Raw genomic sequence first — 27285 nt, forward strand, 5'->3', positions numbered from 1 at the left:
AAAGATTACGTAATTCAAGTTACTAGCATATTGCCTGCTTAGAGAGATGTGAGAAATAAATGAAAATACGGGAATTAGACAGACTTTGGTGCAAATGAAAAACCCCATTCCCAGCATAAGCTACATTTGCATTAAGACAAATCTACAATGCAAGACAGAAAAACAAGTTTAAAGTTGTCAATTCCAAACGTCCCAATATTTGCCTTTGATTGAAGGTCATTGTTGTGTATACTGTTAGGGGTTAACTGTGCAGCAATCAATTATTTTACAGTATGTCTGCAACCACCAATATGGCACGTTTTGCTGTAAGTAATCAAGTCATGTTTTGGTAAACCGTTACATGATGCTGAAGTACAGAAAGTTGCACCATCGCCATGCACACAATACATGTAAAATATACAAACACCACTGTTGTCTGTTTTCTGTTTGCACACAGTTTATTTAACAATATGGTATATAAGTACGAAATGAGTCATTTTTAACCAGTTTGTACAGTGATTCATTCTTCTTTTTCTGCATATTTACATTGTCAACCTGCATGATTTACAACAGTGAACAGTTTCACCTCAATTCAAGTTTAATGCAAGAGGAAAAAAGATGCACAGAACGCTCTCCAATCACAAATCAGCAAGCAGTCCAAAAGGTACACCCCACAGTTAAGCCCGGGGGGGGGGGATCAAGACTTCAGATTGAAGGATAAACAAAGAAACAAAGATGTCCAACATCTGGAGGACAGAGATACTGGTTCCAGGCCAGTAGAAAACAAACATTCCGGCAGCTGTGGATGAAGGAGCATTTGAGAGTCAGTTGTTCACACCTGAACGTGGTGTTTGGGTGTGCGATAGTTCCTAGCTCTATACAAATACGTTAATATCCCACAAGGACTCTTCTGCAGTACGGAAAGAAAATAAGTCTCACCTAAAGGCATGTGCCCTTTTTTGAAAAATGGTACATTATAATAATAAATTAGCCAGGAATGAAGAGGGAGCAAAGATGCAAAACCTGGCACAAAAAGTTCAGACAAAATTATTTTACAATCTTCAACACAAAAACGCTATGATTTTTTTTGCAAAGGTACAAAATAAAAACATTGAAAAATAAAATGAGACTCGTTTTGAGAAGGTGTCATTAAAAAAAGTACATACCAGAGACGTAAAACAAATAATAATACAAATTAAAACAAAATTATTTTCATGGCTGGTCTGAACCCCAAAATGTGTTTCCCCCCCCCATTCTCCTCTTTAAACAGCAATAATTATTCAAATTCCTCCGTTTTGTTGGAAGAAATAGCAGTCCCTTGGTTTAAGGAAAGGTTCACAGTCCTTAGGCCTCATCTCTTTACATAGCAGTCAGTACAAAAAGTTATTTGTGGAAAACCGAGAAAACCAAACAAGTCTCGTCACAAAATGCTACAATCCTTCAACAAACTTTTCGAGTGTGTCTCCTGTTGTGTCGCCCACCATATTCAAGTCATTGCTAAGCCTGCCACGGCTGGGCGTGTTGAGCTGCGGGAGCATGGCGCTCTGCTCGGGCGTGCCCATGTGTCCCTGGTCCATGGAGCCTGGCATGAGGCCGCCCAGACTGGGGTGGGGTGAGCCGGAGTGGAGGTTGGCGTGCTGGGGTGAGGGATGGGGCTGTATCCGGGGGGAGGGGCTGGAATGTGGGGGCTGCTGTGAGGGAGGATGGGGCGACTGCACCGGGGCTGGAGACCTAACCTGATTGCCCAGGGCGTTGCCCATCGCCTGACCAGGCAGGTGAGCTCCTCCCTGAGGCTGTCCTTGGAGCATGTGGGGCTGGGGGCTCATGGAGTTGGCCTGGGCTGGAGTGCCCATCTGCTGCTTCAGCATCTGCTGTTGCTGCTGGAGCATCCTCTGCTGGAGGAGGTTTTGGGCCTGGGGCCCGTCCATGCCCATGCCGGGCTGCCCCATCTGGGCCATGGGGGGGAGCTGCATGGCCCTCTGCTGCTGCATGCGGAGCTGGGAGTAGCTGGCTGCTCCTCCCTGCTGCTGGGGGAACTGGCCTGGAAGGCCCTGGGGCATGGCTCCTTGCTGTTGCTGTTGTTGTTGTTGCTGCTGCTGCTGCTGCTGCTGCTGCTGCTGCATCTGTTGCATCCGGAGCAGCTGCCTGCGGTAGAGCTGGGGGTTGCCGTTGTGTGCGGCGGCGTTCATCAGCTGTTGTCCCTGTGGGCCCATGGCGGCCATACCCTGGGGGCCACCAACCTGCTGAGGGCCAGGCTGCTGCTGCTGGGGGGCATGCCCACCCCCGGCCTCTGCTGCACTGCCCCAGCCTGCATGGCAGCAGCCATGGCCTGCATCCCAGCCTGGCCTCCCAGGATCGCCTGGGGGTTCTGCTGTTGTTGTTGTTGTTGTTGGGGGTTCTGCTGCTGCTGCTGGCCCGGTAGTTGGCTTGCCTGGTACTTGGCCGTGCGCTGCTTGATGAAGGCGGCCATGAGGTGGGGGTTGGACTTGAGGATGTTGAGCACCTGCTGCTGCTGCTGGGGAGAGCTGGGCGACTTGAGGGTCCTCAGGAGGTCCTGCAGGGCATTGGGGGCGATGTTTCCCGGGATGCCCCGGGGCATGCCCCCTTGTTGCTGTGGCGTCATGCCCTGCTGCTGAGGAGGACCCTGGGGGGGCATGTGGACCCCCCCGGGCATCTGAAGGCCGGGCTGCTGCTGCATCATGGGCCGCTGCTGCATCAACTGAGTGGAGTTTCCCTGAGCCTGTTGGAGGGCCATGGGGCCACCTTGCTGGGGTAGGCCTTGCTGCTGTTGTTGGACCGCTTGGGAGTTCTGGAGGGGGTTCTGCTGCATCCCCCCCTGGGGGCCCCACTGGCCCTGCTGCATGGCCTGCATCACTTGGGGGCCCCGGGGCCCCATCATCTGCTGCATCTGCCCTGGCCCCATCTGGCCTTGCATAGGCCCCACCATGCGGGGGTGGTTCATGGGCACACCGTTGGGCATGTTCATGTTGTAGTTCTGTTGTTGCTGCTGCTGCTGCTTGGCCTTGGCCACCATCTCTATGTGCCGGGCCATCTTCAGAGCGGCCAGCGGGGGCGGTTGTTGTTGTTGTTGGGGAATCTGTTGTTGTTGGGGGGTCATGTTGGGTATGTTGGGCAGGGGCGACTGCACCTGATGTAGGGGGGAAGACTGGGGCCCCGGCTTTCCCCCTTGTGGAACCGGCGTTGGCGGCTGGCTGGTGCGCCCGTTGTTGGGAAAGCCGGGTTGTTGCTGGGCCATGCCGGCTGTCACGTTGGGGGGCGGCTGCTGCTGGGGCTGGCTGATGGGTAAGGAGGCCTGGGGGGTGTGGGTGGGCGTGCTGGGTGTCTGTCCGCCCGAGGTGGGGGTGCCGGGGGTGGCTGAGGGAGGTGGCGACGGCAGGCTCTGAGGTGCCATTCCACGCCCGGCCATAGTGGCCATTCTTCTCCTCATCATCTGAGCCTGTTGTAAGCGGTGCTGGAGCTGCTGCTGCCTCAGCTTGTGCTTGATGTTCAGACAGAAGGGCACGGGACACTTGTTCTCCTGGCAGTGTTTGGCGTGGTAGCAGCACAGGGCGATGAGCTGCTTGCACACGGGGCAGCCGCCGTTGGTCTTCCTCTTGCAACCTTTGGTGTGCTGCACCACGCGCTTCATCTTCTGGCAGGAGGGCAGCGAGCAGTTGGCGTTGCGGCACTGACAGGCGTGGACCAGGGACTGGATGCAGCGTTGGATGGAGAGGCGGCGGGATTCTTGGGGACTCTGGGAGGCCTCGCCCCCGGCACCGCCCGCTCCGCTGCTGTCGTCGTCCAGCCCGAGGCCCCACTTAACCATCTTGTGCTCATGGCCCTTGGCAGCGTAGCAGTTGATGCATAGGTCAAAGTCCTGCGAGAGAGAAAACACCACATATCACAGTTCCACTCATAATGTTTCTATGGTTACACACTCCCAGCCCCACACACACATAACTGCACCAACTTGTTACAAATGTGATGACGTTTAGTCACAAAATGTATTGAAGGTCCAGCGGTGTCAAAAAGGTGATTTTCCTGTTTTATGGATTTCCACATTATGAGGTTGGAATAAAACTGTGAAATTGTTCAAATTAGGATAACGCCCCTTTTAGTGTAAGAGCGGTTTGAAAGGACCACCTGACATGTCTGCTTGTTTTGGTGGGATGGAGTTTTGGCCTTCCATGGTGACATAACCAGGCGGTAAAAATGAGTTAATAGACCAATAAGAAAAAGCATTCCAAACCTCTGGCCAATAACAGCTCATTTTCAGTTTTACCCTCGCCACTCAAGCCACTCCCAGATAGTCCGAGCAAAAATCCTACTTGAGAAATGTATCTTTGCTAAGCTTCTTTTTTTACCATTTATATTGAAACCATCACATTAAGGCAATTCATTGTTACCCAGAAAAGATATGATAGAGATAAAAACGGCTGCATTAGACCAGCACACTTTTTAAGTGAAATAAACATACAATAAAAGTTTTAAAAAAGTGAATTGACTATATCCATGTATTACTTGCTGTCAGAGCGTGTGTTGGTGTATGTGTGATGAATCAGCACTATCACCCCTTGCCTTACCTCACAGACGGTGCAGTGCCAGCGCGTCTCCACGTGGTGTTTACACTCGTTGCAGGTGTAGACGAAGCGGTCCTGGCCCTGGTTGTGCAGCTCCACCAACATACACATGGTGCTCCACTTGCACCTCCGCAGAGAGCTGAACTCCCAGTGCTTGTCCCGGGCCAGGGTGAGGAAGGCGTCGCGGCCGTCCATCAGGTCGCAGGTCAGCAGGGGGTCTGGATCCATGATAGGGGGGAGGGTGTTGACCGAGGGTCCCGCGTGCAGGTGGATCACAAAGAACACCTGAGGGAGAGGGTGGAGAGGGAGGTAGAGAGAGGGAGACATGAGTCAGATTATCAGACAAAAGAGAGGACAGGAAGTGGTTGTGTTTCAATATCCACACTAGTACACCAGTTAGAATACAAGTTCAATGCATGGCTTCATTCTAAGTGATATAGATCTGGATCTGAGCCTCTACAGATACTGTGACCACAGAAGTCCTTACAAAACTGTGATCAACTAAAGGAGTGAGAGATGAGGAAGGTAACGGGGCTTTACAGTGTATGTTATATGAGTGGGTGGAGTGAGTGACATCTACCTCCTTGTGTTTCTCCAGCGTGGAGTAGAGCTTCTGGGACAGGTCGTTGGCTACATTGGGCATGCCAGGCTTCTTCTTATTGGCTCGGCTCACGCTGCTCTTGTTTTTATTGGTCTTCTTGTTATTCTTCTTCTTGGCGTTTTTGCTGTCAGCAGTGTGCTGATATGAGAGAGAGGGGAGGGGGGGCAAAGAGCTGTTAACAGTGTGCTGATATGAGAGAGAGAGGGGGAGGGGGCAAAGAGCTGTTAACAGTGTGTGCTGATATGAGAGAGAGGGAGGGGAGGGGGGCAAAGAGCTGTTAACAGTGTGCTGATATGAGAGAGAGAGGAGGGGGGGGGGCAAAGAGCTGTTAACAGTGTGCTGATATGAGAGAGAGAGGAGGGGGGGGGCAAAGAGCTAACAGTGTGCTGATATGAGAGAGAGAGAGGGGGAAGAGCTGTTAACAGTGTGCTGATATGAGAGAGAGAGGAGGGGAGGGGGGCAAAGAGCTGTTAACAGTGTGCTGATATGAGAGAGAGAGGAGGGGGGGGGGGGCAAAGAGCTGTTAACAGTGTGCTGATATGAGAGAGAGAGAGAGAGGAGGGGGGGGGGCAAAGAGCTGTTAACAGTGTGCTGATATGAGAGAGAGAGGAGGGGGGGGGCAAAGAGCTGTTAACAGTGTGCTGATATGAGAGAGAGAGAGGGGGGGGGGGGCAAAGAGCTGTTAACAGTGTGCTGATATGAGAGAGAAAGAGGTGTGCTGATATGAGAGAGAGGGGGGGGGGCAAAGAGCTGTTAACAGTGTGCTGATATGAGAGAGAGAGAGGGGGGGGAGCAAAGAGCTGTTAACAGTGTGCTGATATGAGAGAGAGAGGGGGGGGGCAAAGAGGGACAAAGAGCTGTTAACAGTGTGCTGATATGAGAGAGAGAGGGGGGGGGGGGAGCTGTTAACAGTGTGCTGATATGAGAGAGAGGGGAGGGGGGGCAAAGAGCTGTTAACAGTGTGCTGATATGAGAGAGAGGGGGGGGGGCAAAGAGCTGTTAACAGTGTGCTGAAGAGAGAGGGGGGGGGGGGCAAAGAGCTGTTAACAGTGTGCTGATATGAGAGAGAGAGGAGGGGGGGGCAAAGAGCTGTTAACAGTGTGCTGATATGAGAGAGAGGAGGGGGGGGCAAAGAGCTGTTAACAGTGTGCTGATATGAGAGAGAGAGAGGGGTGTGCTGATATGGGGGCAAAGAGCTGTTAACAGTGTGCTGATATGAGAGAGAGGGAGGGGGGGCAAAGAGCTGTTAACAGTGTGCTGATATGAGAGAGAGAGGGGGAGGGGGCAAAGAGCTGTTAACAGTGTGCTGATATGAGAGAGAGAGGAGGGGAGGGGGTGCTGATATGAGAGAGAGAGAGGGGGGGGCAAAGAGCTGTTAACAGTGTGCTGATATGAGAGAGAGAGGAGGGGGGGGGGGCAAAGAGCTGTTAACAGTGTGCTGATATGAGAGAGAGAGGGGGGGGGGGCAAAGAGCTGTTAACAGTGTGCTGATATGAGAGAGAGAGGAGGGGGGGGGCAAAGAGCTGTTAACAGTGTGCTGATATGAGAGAGAGAGGAGGGGGGGGGCAAAGAGCTGTTAACAGTGTGCTGATATGAGAGAGAGGAGGGGGGGCAAAGAGCTGTTAACAGTGTGCTGATATGAGAGAGAGAGGGGAGGGGGCAAAGAGCTGTTAACAGTGTGCTGATATGAGAGAGAGAGAGGGGGGGGGCAAAGAGCTGTTAACAGTGTGCTGATATGAGAGAGGGGGGGGGGGCAAAGAGCTGTTAACAGTGTGCTGATATGAGAGAGAGAGGGGGGGGGGCAAAGAGCTGTTAACAGTGTGCTGATATGAGAGAGAGAGGGGGGGGGCAAAGAGCTGTTAACAGTGTGCTGATATGAGAGAGAGGGGGGGGGGGGCAAAGAGCTGTTAACAGTGTGCTGATATGAGAGAGAGAGGGGGGGGGAGAGAGAGAGGGGGGGGCAAAGAGCTGTTAACAGTGTGCTGATATGAGAGAGAGAGAGAGGGGGGGGCAAAGAGCTGTTAACAGTGTGCTGATATGAGAGAGAGAGGGGGGGGGCAAAGAGCTGTTAACAGTGTGCTGATATGAGAGAGAGAGGGGGGGGGCAAAGAGCTGTTAACAGTGTGCTGATATGAGAGAAGAGCTGTTAACAGTGTGCTGATATGAGAGAGAGAGGAGGGGGGGCAAAGAGCTGTTAACAGTGTGCTGATAAGAGCAAAGAGCTGTTAACAGTGTGCTGATATGAGAAGAGAGAGAGGAACAGGTGCTGATATGAGAGAGAGGGGGGGGCAAAGAGCTGTTAACAGTGTGCTGATATGAGACAAAGAGCTGTTAACAGTGTGCTGATATGAGAGAGAGGAGGGGGGGGGCAAAGAGCTGTTAACAGTGTGCTGATATGAGAGAGAGAGAGGGGGGCAAAGAGCTGTTAACTGATATGCAAAGAGCTGTTAACAGTGTGCTGATATGAGAGAGAGGGGGGGCAAAGAGCTGTTAACAGTGTGCTGATATGAGAGAGAGGGGGGGGGCAAAGAGCTGTTAACAGTGTGCTGATATGAGAGAGAGAGGGGGCAAAGAGCTGTTAACAGGTGCTGATATGCAAAGAGCTGTTAACAGTGTGCTGATATGAGAGAGAGAGGAGGGGGGCAAAGAGCTGTTAACAGTGTGCTGATATGAGAGAGAGGGGGGGCAAAGAGCTGTTAACAGTGTGCTGATATGAGAGAGAGGGAGGGGGCAAAGAGCTGTTAACAGTGTGCTGATATGAGAGAGAGAGGGGGGAGGGGGGGCAAAGAGCTGTTAACAGTGTGCTGATATGAGAGAGAGAGGAGGGGGGGCAAAGAGCTGTTAACAGTGTGCTGATATGAGAGAGAGGAGAGGGGAGGGGGGCAAAGAGCTGTTAACAGTGTGCTGATATGAGAGAGAGAGGAGGGGGGGGGCAAAGAGCTGTTAACAGTGTGCTGATATGAGAGAGAGAGGGGAGCTGGGTGTGGGAGAGAAAGAGGGGGCAAAGAGCTGTTAACAGTGTGCTGATATGAGAGAGAGAGGAAAGGAACAGGGGGCAAAGAGCTGTTAACAGTGTGCTGATATGAGAGAGAGAGGAGGGGGGGCAAAGAGCTGTTAACAGTGTGCTGATATGAGAGAGAGAAAGGGGGGGCAAAGAGCTGTTAACAGTGTGCTGATATGAGAGAGAGAGGGAGGGGGGCAAAGAGCTGTTAACAGTGTGCTGATATGAGAGAGAGAGGAGGGGATATGGGGGGGGGGCAAAGAGCTGTTAACAGTGTGCTGATATGAGAGAGAGAGAGGGGGGGCAAAGAGCTGTTAACAGTGTGCTGATATGAGAGAGAGGGGGGGGCAAAGAGCTGTTAACAGTGTGCTGATATGAGAGAGAGAGAGAGGGGGGGGGCAAAGAGCTGTTAACAGTGTGCTGATATGAGAGAGAGGGGGGGCAAAGAGCTGTTAACAGTGTGCTGATATGAGAGAGAGAGGAGGGGGGGCAAAGAGCTGTTAACAGTGTGCTGATATGAGAGAGAGGGGGGGAGGGGGGCAAAGAGCTGTTAACAGTGTGCTGATATGAGAGAGAGAAAGGAGGGGGGAGCTGTTAACAGTGTGCAAAGAGCTGTTAACAGTGTGCTGATATGAGAGAGAGAGGGAGGGGGGGCAAAGAGCTGTTAACAGTGTGCTGATATGAGAGAGAGGGGGGGGCAAAGAGCTGTTAACAGTGTGCTGATATGAGAGAGAGAGGGGGGGGCAAAGAGCTGTTAACAGTGTGCTGATATGAGAGAGAGAGGAGGGGGGGGCAAAGAGCTGTTAACAGTGTGCTGATATGAGAGAGGGAGAGGGGGATATGAGAGAGAGAGAGGGGGGGCAAAAGAGCTGTTAACAGTGTGCTGATATGAGAGGGAGAGGAGGGGGGGGCAAAGAGCTGTTAACAGTGTGCTGATATGAGAGAGAGAGGAGGGGGGAGAGAGAGGGGGGGGGGCAAAGAGCTGTTAACAGTGTGCTGATATGAGAGAGAGAGGGGGGGCAAAGAGCTGTTAACAGTGTGCTGATATGAGAGAGAGAGGAGGGGGGGCAAAGAGCTGTTAACAGTGTGCTGATATGAGAGGGAGAGGAGGGGGGGCAAAGAGCTGTTAACAGTGTGCTGATATGAGAGAGAGGGGAGGGGGGCAAAGAGCTGTTAACAGTGTGCTGATATGAGAGAGAGGAGGGGGGGACAAAGAGCTGTTAACAGTGTGCTGATATGAGAGAGAGAGAGAGAGGGGGGCAGAGGGTGTGCTGATATGGGGAGGAGTGGGGGCAAAGAGCTGTTAACAGTGTGCTGATATGAGAGAGAGAGGGGGGGGCAAAGAGCTGTTAACAGTGTGCTGATATGAGAGAGAGGGGGGGGACAAAGAGCTGTTAACAGTGTGCTGAGGGGGATATGAGAGAGAGAGTGGGGGGCAAAGAGCTGTTAACAGTGTGCTGATATGAGAGAGAGAGTGGGGGGCAAAGAGCTGTTAACAGTGTGCTGATATGAGAGAGAGAGAGGGGGGGCAAAGAGCTGTTAACAGTGTGCTGATATGAGAGAGAGAGAGCTGTTAGGGGGGGCAAAGAGCTGTTAACAGTGTGCTGATATGAGAGAGAGGGGGTGCTGATATGAGAGAGAGGAGGGGGCAAAGAGCTGTTAACAGTGTGCTGATATGAGAGAGAGAGGGGGGGCAAAGAGCTGTTAACAGTGTGCTGATATGAGAGAGAGAGAGGGGGGGGGCAAAGAGCTGTTAACAGTGTGCTGATATGAGAGAGAGGGAGGGGGGGCAAAGAGCTGTTAACAGTGTGCTGATATGAGAGAGAGAGGGGGGGGGGCAAAGAGCTGTTAACAGTGTGCTGATATGAGAGAGAGAGGAGGGGGGGCAAAGAGCTGTTAACAGTGTGCTGATATGAGAGAGGGGGGGGGGGCAAAGAGCTGTTAACAGTGTGCTGATATGAGAGTGTGCTGATATGAGGGAGGGGGCAAAGAGCTGTTAACAGTGTGCTGATATGAGAGAGAGAGAGGGGGGGGCAAAGAGCTGTTAACAGTGTGCTGATATGAGAGAGGAGGGGGGGGGCAAAGAGCTGTTAACAGTGTGCTGATATGAGGAGGGGGGGGGGCAAAGAGCTGTTAACAGTGTGCTGATATGAGAGAGGGGGGGGGCAAAGAGCTGTTAACAGTGTGCTAATATGAGAGGGGGGGCAAAGAGCTGTTAACAGTGTGCTGATATGAGAGAGGAGGGGGGGGGCAAAGAGCTGTTAACAGTATGAGAGAGGAGGGGGGGGCAAAGAGCTGTTAACAGTGTGCTGATATGAGAGAGAGAGGGGGCAAAGAGCTGTTAACAGTGTGCTGATATGAGAGGGGGGGCAAAGAGCTGTTAGATATGGCGATGGAGGACACATGGACATAAACAAATGGCAAAAGAAGAATAGGTCTGTGACATGCTTTGACCAAGTGGCTGTCGAAAGACAGGAGGACAGACACCATCATCTGCCCTCTCCTCTGATAGGTAGACGTTTTCACAGTACTGCTTATACCAATGAAATCCTCAGAGACCTCTACAAATTCATAGGACATGGTGTCTAGGGGTCGGATTGGGTCCACCCCTCCATCGTACAAAGCACTCCGTCTTACCTCGGGGGTCTCACAGGAGGCCACGTTCTCTTCCTTCTTCCTCTCCTCCTCCTCCTGCTCCAGCTCCTTGATGCTCTCCTCCAGCACGTTGGGCCAGAAGTCCCCTTCGAAGTAGGGCATCTCGTTGGCACTGGTAATGCGGTCCTCCGTGGCCTGCTTGAAGATGTCCTGGAGAAAAGACGCCTGTTACTCGGACTGCACAGATGGGGCTGATGGTGTGGGATAATGCCACACTCAAAACAGCATTTAATTAGAAAAGTAAGCATGGGCCTAAGACAGAAGCCACTTAAAAATAATATTTCTTATTGTACCAATTCCAGACGAGTCCCTCCGAGTTCCTTTGCCTTCTGTTTTGGTGCCTAATGAACACAGCCAAGGTCCCCTTCATGTCTCACCTTGAAGTCATGGAGGATCCTCTCTGCGAAGGCCTTCTCCAGCATCTTCCTGTACCACTCCTGCAGCCTCTTGGGCTTGGGGATCTTCTGGTCCTGCGGGTGGCAGTGGAAGATGTAGTCGTCCCCTTCACTGGGGGGGCACGCCCAGATATGACCATACACATAGCTGCATGGGACCAGGGATGGAGAGGACAGCTTTTAGGTTCAACGTCATGTATTTCAAGGTACTGAGACAAATATCTTGGGAATATTCTTTGTTAAGAAATTATTTCTAAATGAGTTTGCAAGATTTAGCTATTCCTAAACCTGCCTGGACACACAAACGGTTTTACAGACATAAATGAGGCCTCGTCCTGGATTAAGAAGCATGATATTCTCCACTGAAATAGCTTTTTACTCCAGGACTAGGCTTAATCTGTGTACAGGAAACCAGCCTGGAAAAGCAGTGTAATGATTGAATGGGAGTGTCGTCACCGGTATTGAAAACCTACCCCAGTTTCTTCACATACTCCAGGTACCCTATTAAGATCTCATGGTAGACTGCCGTCCTCAACGCCCGGGGCTTGAAGAAGTGAATACTGTCCAGATACGATATGTAAACCCGCCTGGAGAGAAGAAGACACCAGGTGTGTTACACTGACAACTATAGCTAACCTGGTTAACGAGGCCTGTTACACTGACAACTATAGCTAACCTGGTTAACCAGGTGTGTTACACTGACAACTATAGCTAACCTGGTTAACGACACTGACAACTATAGGCCTGTTACACTGACAACTATAGCTAACCTGGTTAACGAGGCCTGTTACACTGACAACTATAGCTAACCTGGTTAACGAGACCTGTTACACTGACAACTACAGCTGACCTGGTTAACGAGGCCTGTTACACTGACAACTATAGCTAACCTGGTTAACCAGGCCTGTTACACTGACAACTATAGCCAACTTGGTTAACCAGGCCGGAATTGCTTTTCTGGTTGGCTAGCAAGTTTCACCATCCAATTATTTCAGATGTACAGGAGTCCAAGTTTCCCCCTGGTGATACGTTGGCACGAGAATTATTAGAATATGGCCAATATTTGTACAATTATTGATTCTATCCATGCTGGGTTTTGAGGGCTAGCTGAGACATGAAACATGTGGGAGGGCATCAGGCTTCATGCTGTCAACAATTTATTCGGCCTAATGCACAATTTGCCTAAATGGGTAATGGAAACACTTCAACAACTTAATTTTTATTCTACACTAAGTAACTATAGCTAAGCTGGTTAACTAGGTGTTTTCTCACTAAGCTGGCCCACCTTGCATAGAATCTCAAGCCTTCCACTCTTAAGTCTTCCAATAGTCCAGTATGTAGGCTACTGTTCAGAAGAGGTCATTACGCTACTCTTTAAAATAATACTACATAAACTCAGCAGAGACGTCCTTTTATCAGGTACCTGCCTTTCAAAGATACTTAGTAAAAATACAAATAACTTCACAGATCTTTATTGTAAAGGGTTTAAACACTGTTTTCATTGCTTGTTCAATGAACCATAAACAATTAATGAACATGCACCTGTGGACCGGTCGTTATTAAGACACTAACAGCTTACAGACGGTAGGCAATTAAGGTCACAGTTATGAAAACTTAGGACACGAAAGAGGCCTTTCTACTGACTGAAAACACCAAAAGAAAGATGCCCAGGGTTCCTGCTCATCTGCGTTAACGTGCCTTAGGCATCCTGCAAGGAGGCATGAGGATAGCAGATGAGGCCAGGGCAATACATTGCAATGTCTGTACTGTCAGACGCCTAAGACAGCGCTACAGGGAGACAGGACAGACAGCTGATCATCCTCGCAGTGGCAGACCACGTGTAACAACACCTGCACAGGATCGGTACATCCGAACATCACACCTGCGGGACAGGTACAGGATGGCAACAGCAACTGCCTGAGTTATACCAGGAACGCACAATCCCGCCATCAGTGCTCTGACTGTCCGCAATAGGCTGAGAGAGGCTGGACTGAGGGCTTGTAGGCCTGTTGTAAGGCAGGTCCTCACCAGACATCACCGGCAACAACGTCGTCTATGGGCACAAACCCACCGTCGCTGGACCAGACAGCAACAGTGTCTGTTACACCAGGGGTGATGGTCAGATTTGCGTTTATTGTCAAAGGAATGTACTCTGGACCCGGATCGATTTGGAGGTGGAGGGTCCGTCATGGTCTGGGGCGTGTGTCACAGCAACATCGGACTGAGATTGTTGTCATTGCAGGCAATCACAACGCTGTGCGTTACAGGGAAGACATCCTCCTCCCTCATGTGGTACCCTTCCTGCAGGCTCATCCTGACATGACCCTCCAGCATGACAATGCCACCAGCCATACTGATCGTTCTGTGTGTGATTTCCTGCAAGACAGAAATGTCAGTGTTCTGCCGTGGCCAGCAAAGAGCCCGGATCTCAATCCCATTGAGCACGTCTGGGACCTGTTGGATCGGAGGTTGAGGGCTAGGACCATTCCCCCCAGAAATGTCAGAGAACTTGCAGGTGCCTTGGTGGAAGAGTGCGGTAACATCTCACAGCAATAACTGGCAAATCTGGTGCAGTCCATGAGGAGGAGATGCACTGCAGTGCTGAATGCAGCTGGTGGCCACACCAGATACTGACTTACTTTTGACCCCCCCCCCCAGTTACCTGGTGTTGGGAACGAGTGTATTACTGTTAAGAAGTGTATTATGTTGTGTTATTACTACGTTATAAAGTGTTTACCTGGTGTTGGGGAAGGCGCACTCGGAACCGTACTCCTGGACATGCATACCGAAGAAACACACGTCCACACCGTCAATCTCCTCAAATGCAAAAAGTGCTTTGGTTCTGTAAGGGAAGGTCTCCTGCATTTCACCCGAGTCCACAAACCTGGGGAGACAAACACAGTTAATCAATTAATTAGTGAAATAACATTTATATAGTGCTTTTACTAGTAAGGGAGAAATCTCCACATCCACAACCACATGGAACGTCACTCATCATTAACGGTGTAGACGCCTTCTGCCACAGAATCTCCTCAGCACTATCAAGAACACTACCGCGCCATCGCTTTCCAACCAAGGTGCATGAACAAAGGAGCGAAACTGAAGATGAAAAACATATTGGAGCAACTCTTGGAAGACAACTTTATTAGAATAATCCTCAATGAACAGCTTTCTCAACATGTTCAATAAACTGGTTTAAAAGTATTGATAAGGGGCCATTTCACTGTTGGAGCAGCTGCAGTCCTTCCTTACCTAGATTTCATGCCAGGTTTGATTTCAACATTTTTGTCGGAGCTAGCCACCACCCGTACAAACACCTCCCCGGCCTCAGGGTGGTTCTGCCTCTTCAAGTACTTATTCACCCGGTCCTCGATGTACATGCCCAACCTCGTCGTCTGTAGCCCTGCGAGACAGATACCATCAAATACTTCAGTTGTCCTACAGGTTATACAGATCGGACCACTCGGATCGCCACAATTATTCAACACAATCTCAAACTTACTTTTGGCAGCGAACTTGTTCTCTTTCCTCGTCTTGCCGGACTTCTTCAGACAGATGTCGCAAATGAAGCTGAGGGAAAGTGGAAGTGTCAAATCGGCAGTCAGAAACAGTGATCAGGAGACACACGGGGCCGTTCGTCTGTTCAGGGTACATGAGGCTTACCCCGATGGCCAGATGACATCATAATGCAGCACACAGATCTGGTGCATCTTCCGTCCACAGTCTTTACATTCAACAAACCTGTGTGAGGAGAGAGAGAAGGCTGGTCAGAGAAGGTACACCAACACCTCGGTCTCCAAGAAGAGACTTGCTTGTTCACAGATACTGCAGTGGGCAATAGATACAACAGTTGACTGACATATGGGCGTGAGACAAAATACTAATGCGTTGAATAACTATGTACAAGAGTTTGGGGTCAATTCAGGAAGTGACTTCAATTCATTAAAATTTGCAGTTGAAATGGAATTGACCCCGAACCTTGGTATAGACCCTTTAAAAATGTAGTGGTAAATGTCAGTGACTGATAGTAATGAATCTAGTTACGTAAAATATCAGTTAGAATTGTCACCTAATTCAAAACACTTTTGCAGCCACCATTGCCCATGTACTTGGGGCGGTCATCTCACGCTCCGTGATCGAATGGAAAAAGCGAGGGACAGGTGCAAGAGACAAGGCTCATACACTATTCACCATCAATGGTTATTCATTTTCATTTCTTTTTTTGACAGATCTCTCAGCTCAGGACAATACTTACATCCTCCGGTATTTTAAATGCAGTGTATCCACTTGTGTGGCTGATTAGTGTTTTTAAATGGTACAAATAAAGCCAGTACTGTGGTGCATACTGTGATGCATACTGTACATACTGTGGTGCATACTGTACATACTGTGGTGCATACTGTACATACTGTGGTGCATACTGTACAGATTGTGGTACATACTGTGATGCATACTGTGATGCATACTGTACATACTGTGATGCATACTGTACATACTGTGATGCATACTGTACAGATTGTGGTACATACTGTGGTGCATACTGTACATATTGTGGTACATACTGTGGTGCATACAGTACATACTGTGGTGCATACTGTACATACTGTGGTGCATACTGTACATACTGTGGTGCATACTGTACAGATTGTGGTGCATTCTGTACATACTGTGGTGCATACTGTACAGATTGTGGTACATACTGTGATGCATACTGTGATGCATACTGTACATACTGTGATGCATACTGTACAGATTGTGGTACATACTGTGGTGCATACTGTACATATTGTGGTACATACTGTGGTGCATACTGTGGTGCATACTGTACATACTGTGGTGCATAATGTGATGCATACTGTGATGCATACTGTGGTGCATACTGTACAGATTGTGGTACATACTTTGATGCATACTGTGGTGCATACTGTACAGATTGTGGTACATACTGTGATGCATACTGTGGTGCATACTGTACAGATTGTGGTACATACTGTGATGCATACTGTGGTGCATACTGTACAGATTGTGGTGCATACTGTGATGCATACTGTACAGATTGTGGTGCATACTGTGATGCATACTGTACAGATTGTGGTGCATACTGTACAGATTGTGGTACACGATGTGATGCATGCTGTGATGCATACTGTACATACTGTGATGCATACTGTGGTGCATTCTGTACATACTGTGGTGCATTCTGTACATACTGTGGTGCATTCTGTACATACTGTGGTGCATTCTGTACATACTGTGATGCATACTGTGGTGCATACTGTGATGCATACTGTACAGATTGTGGTACACGATGTGATGCATGCTGTGATGCATGCTGTGATGCATGCTGTGATGCATGCTGTGATGCATGCTGTGATGCATGCTGTACAGATTGTGGTACACGATGTGATGCATGCTGTAATGCATGCTGTAATGCATGCTGTGATGCATGCTGTGATGCATGCTGTGATGCATACTGTACAGATTGTGGTACACGATGTGATGCATGCTGTAATGCATGCTGTAATGCATGCTGTGATGCATGCTGTGATGCATGCTGTGATGCATACTGTACAGATTGTGGTACACGATGTGATGCATGCTGTGATGCATGCTGTGATGCATGCTGTGATGCATGCTGTGATGCATGCTGGCTCATCGGCAACGGATTTAGAAGCTTTAAAGCAGAATGAAAAGGGCTAAAACCCAATCAAATGTAAACAGTTTGAGACGGTAAGGTTCACCAATACTCACGGTTCTGGATCCAACATGTCATTTTTCTTCTTTTCAAACTGGTCTTTAGATATCATACTGGAGGACAGAGGGATAACGGATGACCAGTTAGAATCAGTTGTGATACTCCACAGCCAACGCCCCAAACACGCAGCCCACTCATATGAATACAGATTCCCTTTGTTCATAAGCTTGGACTATAATTAGCTAAGCCTACCACTTCTGGACCAGTATTTATAATCATGGACGAAGGAGATCCACTAAGGAAAGATGGAATCAGTGGAGACATAAGGGCGGTTACTTCCACTAACAAAATATTCACTTAGTCATGTATTGGGGCGGCAGGGTAGTCTAGTGGTTAGAGCGTTGGACTAGTAACCGAAAGGTTGCAAGTTCATATCCCCGAGCTGACGAGGTACAAATCTGCCGTTCTGCCCCTGAACAGGCAGTTAACCCACTGTTCCTAGGCCGTCATTGAAAATAAGAATTTGTTCTGAACTGACTTGCCTAGTAAAATAATTAAAAAATAAATTGATGAAAATTCAAGTTAAGTGAATGTTAGGATTCTCTCCAGAATATGGTAAAAAAATCTAAAAACTACGGAACTAATCCAAATCAAACAGAGCATTGTTTCCCAGTGTTTTTTCAATGTATTGACATGACAACGTTATTCCACCACGAACTTACGTCTGTGGCTGTGCCGGGTCGTCTCCCAGGGTGACGCTATTGCCCTGGATCTCGTTGAAGCACTTCTCACAGAAGTGATACCTGTCGGCAACAAGGCCATATTTGGGTGAGCTAGAGCGGGCACACCGTAGCAGAAGCACAGGGAAAGTTGGCAAGCCGGCACACGTGTGGCAGAATGGGTGGCGGAAATGGTTGGCAGAATGGCAAAGCATAACACAGGCAGATGACAGAGACAAGAGGACAGGAGGACAGAGACAAGAGGACAGAGACAAGAGGACAGAGACAAGAGGACAGAGACAAGAGGGCAGAAAGACAGAGGACAGAAAGACAGAGGACAGAAAGACAGGACAGAGACAAGAGGACAGGGCAGAGTGAAGGTAGAACACAGGTTAGTCACCATGAGAATGGTCATGACAGTCATTCACACATCTTCTCATACAAGCATACTGAAATGACACAGGAACGCTAACCATGTTGATGGGAGGAGCATGAAAGTTAATATAAGAAAAGTAAATCATTAGTACATTTGAATATCCATACTACTAAGTATAACCACTTGGCTGAACTACTAAGTTCCACTACTTCTCCACGTAAAGCTTTAGTAATGAGCAGGCATATGATATGATTGATATGATCATGTCAGTTGGGAGACTGTTGGAGTGAATGCCAGCCCTGGTGATGTAGGGGAGAGGGGTGCACCCAGAACACAGACATATGGATCACCTCTGCTTGTCTTTGGAACTTTTCATAACAATTTTTGTTGAAATTACTTTTAAAAATGTGGGTAAAAAAACTAGTGTAAAATGCATCAATGTGCTTCCAGAAGGGATAGAGTAGTGGCCCTAACGATCTTCACTGCGCTGAGTTTAGATGAACTCAACTACATGCAACTGCAATGCATCCGAATGGATGCAATATTTGGAGCTGCTGAAGTGCAATGGCAATTTGTGAACAGCAGGGGGAGCAGTGGTGCTGATATTGCAGCACATCGGGCTTGAAGGAAACCTGAAGATCCTGTCAATGTAGGCTACACTCCTTTTAACATGTAACCCTTCCAGTATCTAGTACGCACCATCCCTCTGGTGAAATACCATCTTAGAATACTCATCATCATTATTCATTGTTTCTCATGTCCCTGAACTAACATTACAATGTACTGTGAGAGCACAATCCTATCCCCCTTCTCTCTCCATCTCCCCCTTTCCTTCACCTGCCCTGCCTACTTACAACCCCCCACCCGGAGTGTGGACTTACCTGTTCTGGTAGCTGAAGTAGGTTCCGTCTCTGGAGATGGTGCACAGCTGCTTGCCATAGCAGCAGAGGGTCTGGGGTGAGAACTCAAACTGTGGAGGCACACAGGGAGAAAGGGTGAGTGAATCCACTTCTACACAGTCTAGCATTCAGCCAGGTCAGTCCTGTCCACAGATTCTCCCAAATTAAAACCTAGTGTTCCTCTGAAAGTTCCCCTTTCACTGGTACGTAATAGTCTCAGGCTTACATCCCAAAGGGCACTCTATTCCTTATGTAGTATACTATTTTTTTTTTACCAGGGCCCATGGGGCATAGTGCACTACGTAGGGAATAGAGTGCCATTTGGGAAGCACACTCAGTGTCACAAGTACAACAGGAAGTCAAAAGGCTCATCATGTTAAGTCAAGTGTTTCAATCTTTGTAAGGACCATCTAGCCATGGGGTCATACAGGTGGCTGTCTGTCACACAGTAAACACAGCAGCACATGGTTATGCATGTCTGGAGGGGTTAGTTAGGGATGTTTCTTGTCGTGTCATTTCAGACTTAAATAGCCATCACTAACCGACTTCCACCCGGTCACTCAACCCTGCACCTTAGAGGCTGCTGCCCTATATACATAGACTTGGAATCACTGGCCACTTTAATAATGGAACACTAGTCACTTCAATCAAGTTCAAATAATGATTACATACATATGAGAGGAGAAAAGCAGTATGTACTGTATTCTATTCTACTGTATTTAGTCAATGGCACTCCAACATTGCTCTAATATTCATATATTTCTTAATTCCATTATTTTACTTTTAGATTGTGTGTATAGTTAGATACTACTGCATTGTTGGCGCTAGGAACACAAGCATCCGCTAAATATGTGTATGTGACCAGTAAAACTGGATAAGAATGGCAGGGCATTGTATCCTCGTAAATGACAGAACAGTGCATTCGTAAAATATTCAGACCCTTTGACTTTACCCACATTGTTATGTTACAGTCTTATTCTAAAATAGATAGTTGTTCCCCCTCATCAATCGACACACACTACCCCATAACGACAAAGCAAAAACAGGTTCAGACATTCTTGCAAAAAAAATATCACATTTACAAAAATATTCAGACTCTTTACTTTGTAGAAGCACCTGTGGCAGCGATTACAGCCTTCAGTCTTAGTTGACGCTACAAGCTTGGCACACCTATATTTGCGAGTTTCTCCCATTCTTCTCTGCAGATCCTCTCAAGCTCTGTCAGGTTGGATGGGGTGCGTCGCTGCACAGCTATTTTCAGGTCTCTGCAGAGATGTTCAATCAGGTTGAAATCCGGGCTCTGGCTGGGCCACTCAAGGACATTCAGAGACTTGTCCTGAAGCCACTCCTGCGTGGTCTTGGCTGTGTGCTTAAGGTCGTTGTCCTGTTGGAACCCCACTCTGAGCTCCTGAGCTCTCTGGAGCAGGTTTTCATCAAGGATCTCTCTGTACTTTGCTCCGTACATCTTTGCCTCGATCCTGACAAGTCTCCCAGTCCCTGCCGCTGAAAAAAAAAAAAAAAAAAAAAACTCCCACAGCATGATGCAGCCACCACCATGCTTCACTGTAGGGATGGTGCCAGGTTTCCTCCAGATGTGACACTTGGCATTCAGGCCAAAGAGTTCAATCTTAGTTTCATCGGACCATTCAATCTTGCTTTCATCAGACCAAAGAATCTTGCTTCTCATGGTCTGGGAGGCCTTTTGGCCAACTCCGAGCGTGCTGTCGTGCTTTTTTCTGAGGAGTGGCTTCCGTTTGGCCACTCTACCATAAAGGCCTGATTGGTGGAGTGCTGCAGAGATTGTTGCCCTTCTGGAAGGTTCTGTCCGGGGGTATCGTCGGACGGGCCCACATTGTTTCCCGACCCCTCCAGTCTCAGCCTCCAGTATTTATGCTGCATTAGGTTGTGTCGGGGGGCTAGGGTCAGTCTTATGTCTGGAGTATTTCTCCTCTCTGAGCCCTAGGACCATGCCTCAGGACTACCTGGCATCAGGTAGTCCTTGCTGCTGCTCCAGTTTCAACTGTGCTGCCTGCGGCTATGGAACCCTGATCTGTTCACCGGAAGTGCTACCTTGTCCCGGACCTGCTGTTTTCAACTCTCTAGAGACAGCAGATACTCTGAATGATCGGCTATGAAAAACCAACTGACATTTACTCCTGAGGTGCTGACCTGTTGCATCGTCTACAACCACTGTGATTACTATTATTTGACCCTGCTGGTCATCTATGAACATTTGAACATCTTGGCCATGTTCTGTTATAATCTACCCCGGCCCAGCCAGAAGAGGACTGGTCACCCCACATAGCCTGGTTCCTCTCTAGGTTTCTTCCTAGGTTCTAGCCTTTCCAGGGAGTTTTTCCTAGCCACCGTGCTTCTACACCTGCATTGCTTGCTGTTTGGGGTTTTAGGTTGGGTTTCTGTACAGCACGTTGTGACATCAGCTGATGTAAGAAGGGCTTTCTTCTGGCTAATTATTATTATTTTGAATTTAATAAATTAATTGATTCTCCAATATCCAGAGGAACTGTCAGAGTGACCATCGGGTTCTTGGTTACGTCCCTCAAAGGCCCTTCTTCCCCGATTGCTCAGTTTGGCTGAGCGGCCAGCTCTAGGAAGAGTCTTGGTGGTTCCAAACTTCTTCCATTTAAGAATGATGGAGGCCACTGAATTGTTTTGGTACCCTTCCCCAGATTTGTGCCTCGACACAATCCTGTCTCAGAGCTCTACGGACAATTCCTTCGACCTTATGGCTTGGTTTTTGCTCTGACATGCACTGTCAACTGTGGGACCTTATATATGCCTTTCTAAATCATGTCCAATCAATTGAATTTACCACAGGTGGACTCCAATCAAGTTGTAGAAACATCTCAAATGTGGAAAAGGGGTCTGAAAACTTTCCGAATGCACTGTGGGTCATCAGCAGAAATGTGCCATGGTTTCCCACCTTGAGGGTGTCAATAGCCCAAACCTGGCTAACAAGCCCGTATATCAAGGGACACAAGTTCTTCCTATTTAGGTAACTCCTGGCCCTCACGATAACCTACAGTTAGAGCTGAGAGTTTCTCCTGGCCCTAACGGTAACCTACAGTTAGAGCTGAGAGTTTCTCCTGGCCCTCACAATAACCTACAGTTAGAGCTGAGAGTTTCTCCTGGCCCTAACGATAACCTACAGTTAGAGCTGAGAGTTTCTCCTCCCTGAGCTCCTGGCCCTAACGATAACCCACAATTCGAGCTGAGAGTTTCTCCTGGCCCTAACGGTAACCTACAGCTAGAGCTGAGAGTTTCTCCTGAGCTGAGAGTTTCTCCTGGCCCTCACGGTAACCTACAATTCGAGCTGAGAGTTTCTCCTGGCCCTAACGATAACCCACAATTCGAGCTGAGAGTTTCTCCTGGCCCTAACGATAACCTACAATTCGAGCTGAGAGTTTCTCCTGGCCCTAACGATAAACTACAATTAGAGCTGAGAGTTTCTCCTGGCCCTAACGATAACCTACAATTAGAGCTGAGAGTTTCTCCAGATCACAAAACTTGTAGTCTCCTTCCACCTTCCACCTCCATCTCTTCCTCCACTCCCTCAGTCTCGCCTTCCTGCCACAGCAGTAGCCCAGGCTGACCATGACAGGGTCTTTCTCCAGCTCAAACACCACTAACCTCCCGCTCTACTCCTTCCCTTTCCTCCACTAACATCTCTCCATCTCTCCTCCCATCATCTCACCTTCCTGCCACAGCAGTAGCCCAGGCTGACCATGACGGGGTCTATCTCCAGCTCAAACACCTCGGCCAGCTTGGAGCAGTACTTGTAGACGCGGGACGTCTTGCGGTTGTAGATCCAGGCGTTGTTGAACATGACCCAGATGTCTTCCACATACTGCCAGGGTTCCTGGTACTGACCCGTGTCCAGCTTACGCTTTATAGTGGACAGGTCCATAGGTTTCTTCACTATGTCAAAGTAGTCCTGAAGGGGGGGGAGGAGGGGAATGGTAAGAAGAGAGTTAAGTGGTACCGAGTTGAGAGTGCCTTATCATTCGCTATCAAGCTTCAGGACAATCAATGAAATGTGGCTGAGAGGGAGAGCTTCACTGATATTGTGAGAGCTTCACTGATAGCTCTGACCAGAATGATATGGTTATGAGAGAGATCCTTAATCCTTATTGAGCCTCGGCTGTATCTATGAAATCTGTATAGAACGGAGTAACGAGTTCATTTGTCATTTGTTTTCGTATCAATACATGACTAGGCATAACCAATCAAGAGAGAGACTCTCAGGGTGTACGACTATCTAAGTGTATGTACATGAGTATGTGTGTACTCACGGGGATGCCCAGCAGCATGGGGTCGACAGGCTGTCTGAAGGGCAGAGACTCTGGGTCCTGTCTGTAGAGGGCCTCTAGTGTGGGCATCAGGGCCTGGCGCAGCTCCTCTGGCTTAAAGACTGCAGTAAGGACAGAGCGGTCAGGGCTCTATTCAAATGAATTATGTACAACATCATAGAAATCTATCATGAAGAAGAAAAAGTATAATCTGTCATGTGGAAAAGGGACATCGTGAAGACTTCTATTTCTATCTGACATTCAGAACGCGTCAGTGTCTTCACAGGGTCAGTTATCATGGTCAAGTCATATTGACAGAGTTATTGTGAAGATGGGGAGAGAGGTATGTGTTGTAAAAAGGATGCTCTGTGTTTTTGACACAAAGGTCAACTGTCCTAGTTGTTCAGGCTCTGGTCTCATCTTGATTACTGTCCGGTAGTACGGTCCAGTGCAGCAAAGAAAGACCTGACAAAGCTGCAGCTGGCTCAGAGCAGCATACACAGAACAAATATCAACAACATGCATGATAGTCTCATGTTTCAGGAGAAATGTACTAATTATCTTCTAGTCTTTTTAAGAAACGTGTTGAAAATGCCTAACCACTAGTATAATCTATTGCATACACTACAAAACAGACATACCACCATGGGTTTCTTCACAGCACCCAAACCAAAAACAGATTGAATGCATCGCTCAGTTATGCATAGAGCCATCTCATAGAGGAATGCTCTGCCAGAGGTTACTCTTAGCTTTACAAACATAACATATTGAATCACAGCACCTCTCCTCTAAAGAGCTCATTTAAGTGGATATAAGAATATAGTGTTTAAATAGTATGTGTTGTCTCTTGGCATCTTTCCAATATCAAACTCTTATTTTTGTAATTCCTTCGGTTGTTCTAGTCTATTACGGTTCTGTATTTTGTCATGTATTTGTACGTTTCACGTGGACCCCAGGAAGAGGAGATGCTGCATTTGAAGTAGCGGCAGGGTAGCCTAGTGGTTAGAGCATTGGACTAGTAACTGAAAGGTTGCAAGTTCAAATCCCCGAGCTGACAAGGTACAAATCTGTCGTTCTGCCCCTGAACAGGCAGTTAACCCATTGTTCCTAGGCCGTCATTGAAAATAAGAATTTGTTCTTAACTGACTTCCCTAGTAAAATAAAGGTAAAATAAATAAATAAAAGCTAATGGGGATCCTAATAAACTAAACAGGGTAAAGGTGAGGACTGACAGAACTGAGGAAAGAGCTGCAATAAGATAGGACCAACTGAGGAAAAACTACTAGTCATTGGATAAACTACTGGCCCCGGCTAGTTTTATAGAAACCAGGTCCTCACTTTTTTTGCGGTTCTGGGTGGGGGAGGTGGACGCTGAAGTGCCGTTGACCCCGCCCTCCTCCTCCTCTTTGGGTTCATTCTTAATCTCCGGCTTCTTCTCCTCCTTTGTCTCCATTGGCTCCTGCTTAGGTTCCGCCCCGTCTGGCTCCTCCTCGTTGACCGTGAGGGGTTTGGTGTCTTTTTGGTCTTCGTCCTGCTATGGGGCACAGCTACATTTAGAGGGTGCACTTAGATAATTCTGTAGGTCACTACGTTTTGAAAGATGGAGGGCAACATGGCCACTGTACCAGATAACAAGATGAGTTGATATGAATTTTCATATTCCCATCCAAGAGCACTTGCATTCATAATGTACATATAAATAGAAAGCTCTGGTTGATCAAGTGTCTTGTAGTCAATATTGATCCTCACCTCCATTTTGAAATCGCTGGGCTGCTTTTTCCCCGAGCCACAGTCGTCGTCCTCATCGTCCTCCTCCTCTTTGAGCTCGGCTTTGTGCTCCGTTTGGGCATTGTCTGGTGGGGCCTGTTGGGAATGGACCTCTGCCACCGAGCCTGGGGTGGGCATGCGGTTATCTATACTGGCTGGCGCCTGGGACAGCTAGAGGGGAAACATTTGAGAATAACCCTTCAAAGCAAAGGCTGGGTGCTGGCTGTTGACTGGCACAACAACAAGTCATTAAGAGCTGGCATGTGAAACACCATATTGTTAATCAAGCTTTAGTATCACTCCAATCATGCTGTTCCTTCAAGAGACCTTTTTAAATGTGGAAAAGCTGCATGACAGTATCAAAGGCTGCTTTAAAAAGAGCATCTATTTATTTCCTGACTACATGACCTAAGCAGGAAATACTGGGCCCAAGTGAAAGAATATAACTAGCCATGAGTTATGCTCGTCAGTTCACCAGGTCAGGATAACTCCCTATAAGAGTGTTGTGGATCCTAAGCAGGTATTTTACCGGTGTGCTGGGGGGCTGCACTGAGCTGGGCTGCGTCTGGCTGGGGGTCCCCGGTTGCTGATGCTGCAGGGGCGTGAGCGGCTGGGAGGGGGCAGCAGGGGACTGCATGCCCAGGGTCGAGGGGGGTCGGGCGGGGAGGCTGCCGCTGGGGACATGAGTGGGGGTGGAGGACGGTGAAGGCTGAGCCTGGGGAGGTGGGTGGGAGTGGGGGTGCTGGAGCTGCTGCAGGTTAGCCGAGGCATTGGGTGGAGGGGTGCCGCGGGGCAGGGGGGGCTGGGATACAGAAGTTACAGTTAGAGCTCCATCTACTATTACATATTCACAGAGTTACAAACCTACCCACTCAGACACGTACATATTCTAACACTACACTTATATTGACAACCATGAACACATACAGCGCAGCTTCTTCACATATGATCAAACCAACAGCAGAGATTATCAATGCAACAGATCACAAGCCCCATCTGTGTGAGTGTCTCCCTCCTCACCTGAGTGACAGCTGCCTGTGCTTGCGGCTGGCCGAGGGAGCCCAGGTTGTTCATAATCATTCCCCCGCCAGGGGCAGTGTTGGGAGAGAATTGGCTCTGGGGCATGAACTGGCTCTGATTGGCTGTCTGTCCCACCATGCTGTTGGCGTGCTGTCCCATCATGCCTTGCACCTGGGGCATCCTGGATGGGGACATGCCCATCTGGGGAAAGGAGAAGAAAAAAACAGACACGTTATAGAGAGGAAACCTCTATCTTGCATTGAGACCTTGCCAAGAATAACTATGCATCTAAATGAGATCAGAACTGGGTTCAAATACTATTTCAAATTAATTATTTGTTAAACTTCAGCTGTGCTTAATTCAGGTTGCCGGGTGAAATGGAACCAATGGAAAAGTCACAAAAGTGCAAACCCCACCAACCTGTTACTCCAGACGGTCTAAAGGAAATGCTCAAAGGTTTTTTTAAAGATGTAGAAAAGTATTTAAACCCAGGTCTGAATGGGATACAATAACACACACACCACCAAGACAATACTCTGGGGCGTAATAAACTAACAGTGTGCTGATTAAAAACCAGAAGGCAAAGAGGCAACAACTAGAAGTAGATAAACATTCAACAGTAAAAACCATAAACAGTAAAACTCCAACTCATTTAAGACATATACAATGCTCAACCACTTTCCCAGTAGAAACAAGGAGGCAACAGGGTACATTTATTTTTGACAGCAGCCCTTTTCATTTGAATAAAATCTTCCATACATATTTGCCCATTGTCGATGTGCTCAGAAAGTGACATTTTCGACCTGAATGCCAAAACATTTAAGAGATAAAGTTGCTCAAAGTTCACCTATTTTGCATAGCCCACCATACAAGTATTTCACAACACCAGCAATAACATCTGCTAAATATTTGATTTGACGAGACATCCATGTCTTCATCACTGGAAAAGATGAAGGGATCAGAGTGATGATATTTAAAAGCATACCAAACTATTTATAATAAAAAAAGTGTATAATATATTTTCTTAAACATTAAAACGTCAATTACCTAAAAACTCTTAAATTCAGATTTTTCTCTCTCTCATATTCACATGTACCTTAGACCTTATTTTACATTATCTGAGGGTTTTGTGTTGTGCCTGCCATCGGTTGAAACATGCTCTTGAATACAGGGTGGTTGTTATGGCAGATAAATGTACTAAAATGGGAACCAAATGGAAATGTCAAAAATGGTACCACAAAGACGGTGAGAGGTCCACATGTCAGAGAATGTTGACCTAAATGGGAAT

At 48.1% G+C, this 27285-nt stretch overlaps 1 protein-coding gene across 1 annotated transcript in view; it reads right to left on the reverse strand.

Annotated features, from left to right (window-relative positions):
• Positions 1 to 411: 411 nt before the first annotated feature.
• LOC135530311 (CREB-binding protein-like) overlaps positions 412 to 27285 on the reverse strand; it is a gene marked incomplete at its 5' end in the record, with an annotated part of 46670 nt that continues 19796 nt past the window's right edge. The window contains 20 exon segments of the mRNA XM_064958671.1: positions 412 to 2252; positions 2255 to 3856; positions 4563 to 4844; positions 5140 to 5298; positions 10799 to 10966; positions 11194 to 11359; positions 11685 to 11798; positions 13949 to 14095; positions 14464 to 14614; positions 14714 to 14781; positions 14875 to 14952; positions 16963 to 17019; positions 17629 to 17739; positions 18883 to 18971; positions 22616 to 22855; positions 23214 to 23332; positions 24549 to 24744; positions 24960 to 25148; positions 25507 to 25779; positions 25998 to 26198. Coding sequence (XP_064814743.1) covers positions 1410 to 2252; positions 2255 to 3856; positions 4563 to 4844; positions 5140 to 5298; positions 10799 to 10966; positions 11194 to 11359; positions 11685 to 11798; positions 13949 to 14095; positions 14464 to 14614; positions 14714 to 14781; positions 14875 to 14952; positions 16963 to 17019; positions 17629 to 17739; positions 18883 to 18971; positions 22616 to 22855; positions 23214 to 23332; positions 24549 to 24744; positions 24960 to 25148; positions 25507 to 25779; positions 25998 to 26198 — 5253 coding nt within the window.

Source organism: Oncorhynchus masou, unplaced genomic scaffold (genome assembly GCF_036934945.1).
Source record: "Oncorhynchus masou masou isolate Uvic2021 unplaced genomic scaffold, UVic_Omas_1.1 unplaced_scaffold_1321, whole genome shotgun sequence".
NCBI lineage: Eukaryota > Metazoa > Chordata > Actinopteri > Salmoniformes > Salmonidae > Oncorhynchus > Oncorhynchus masou.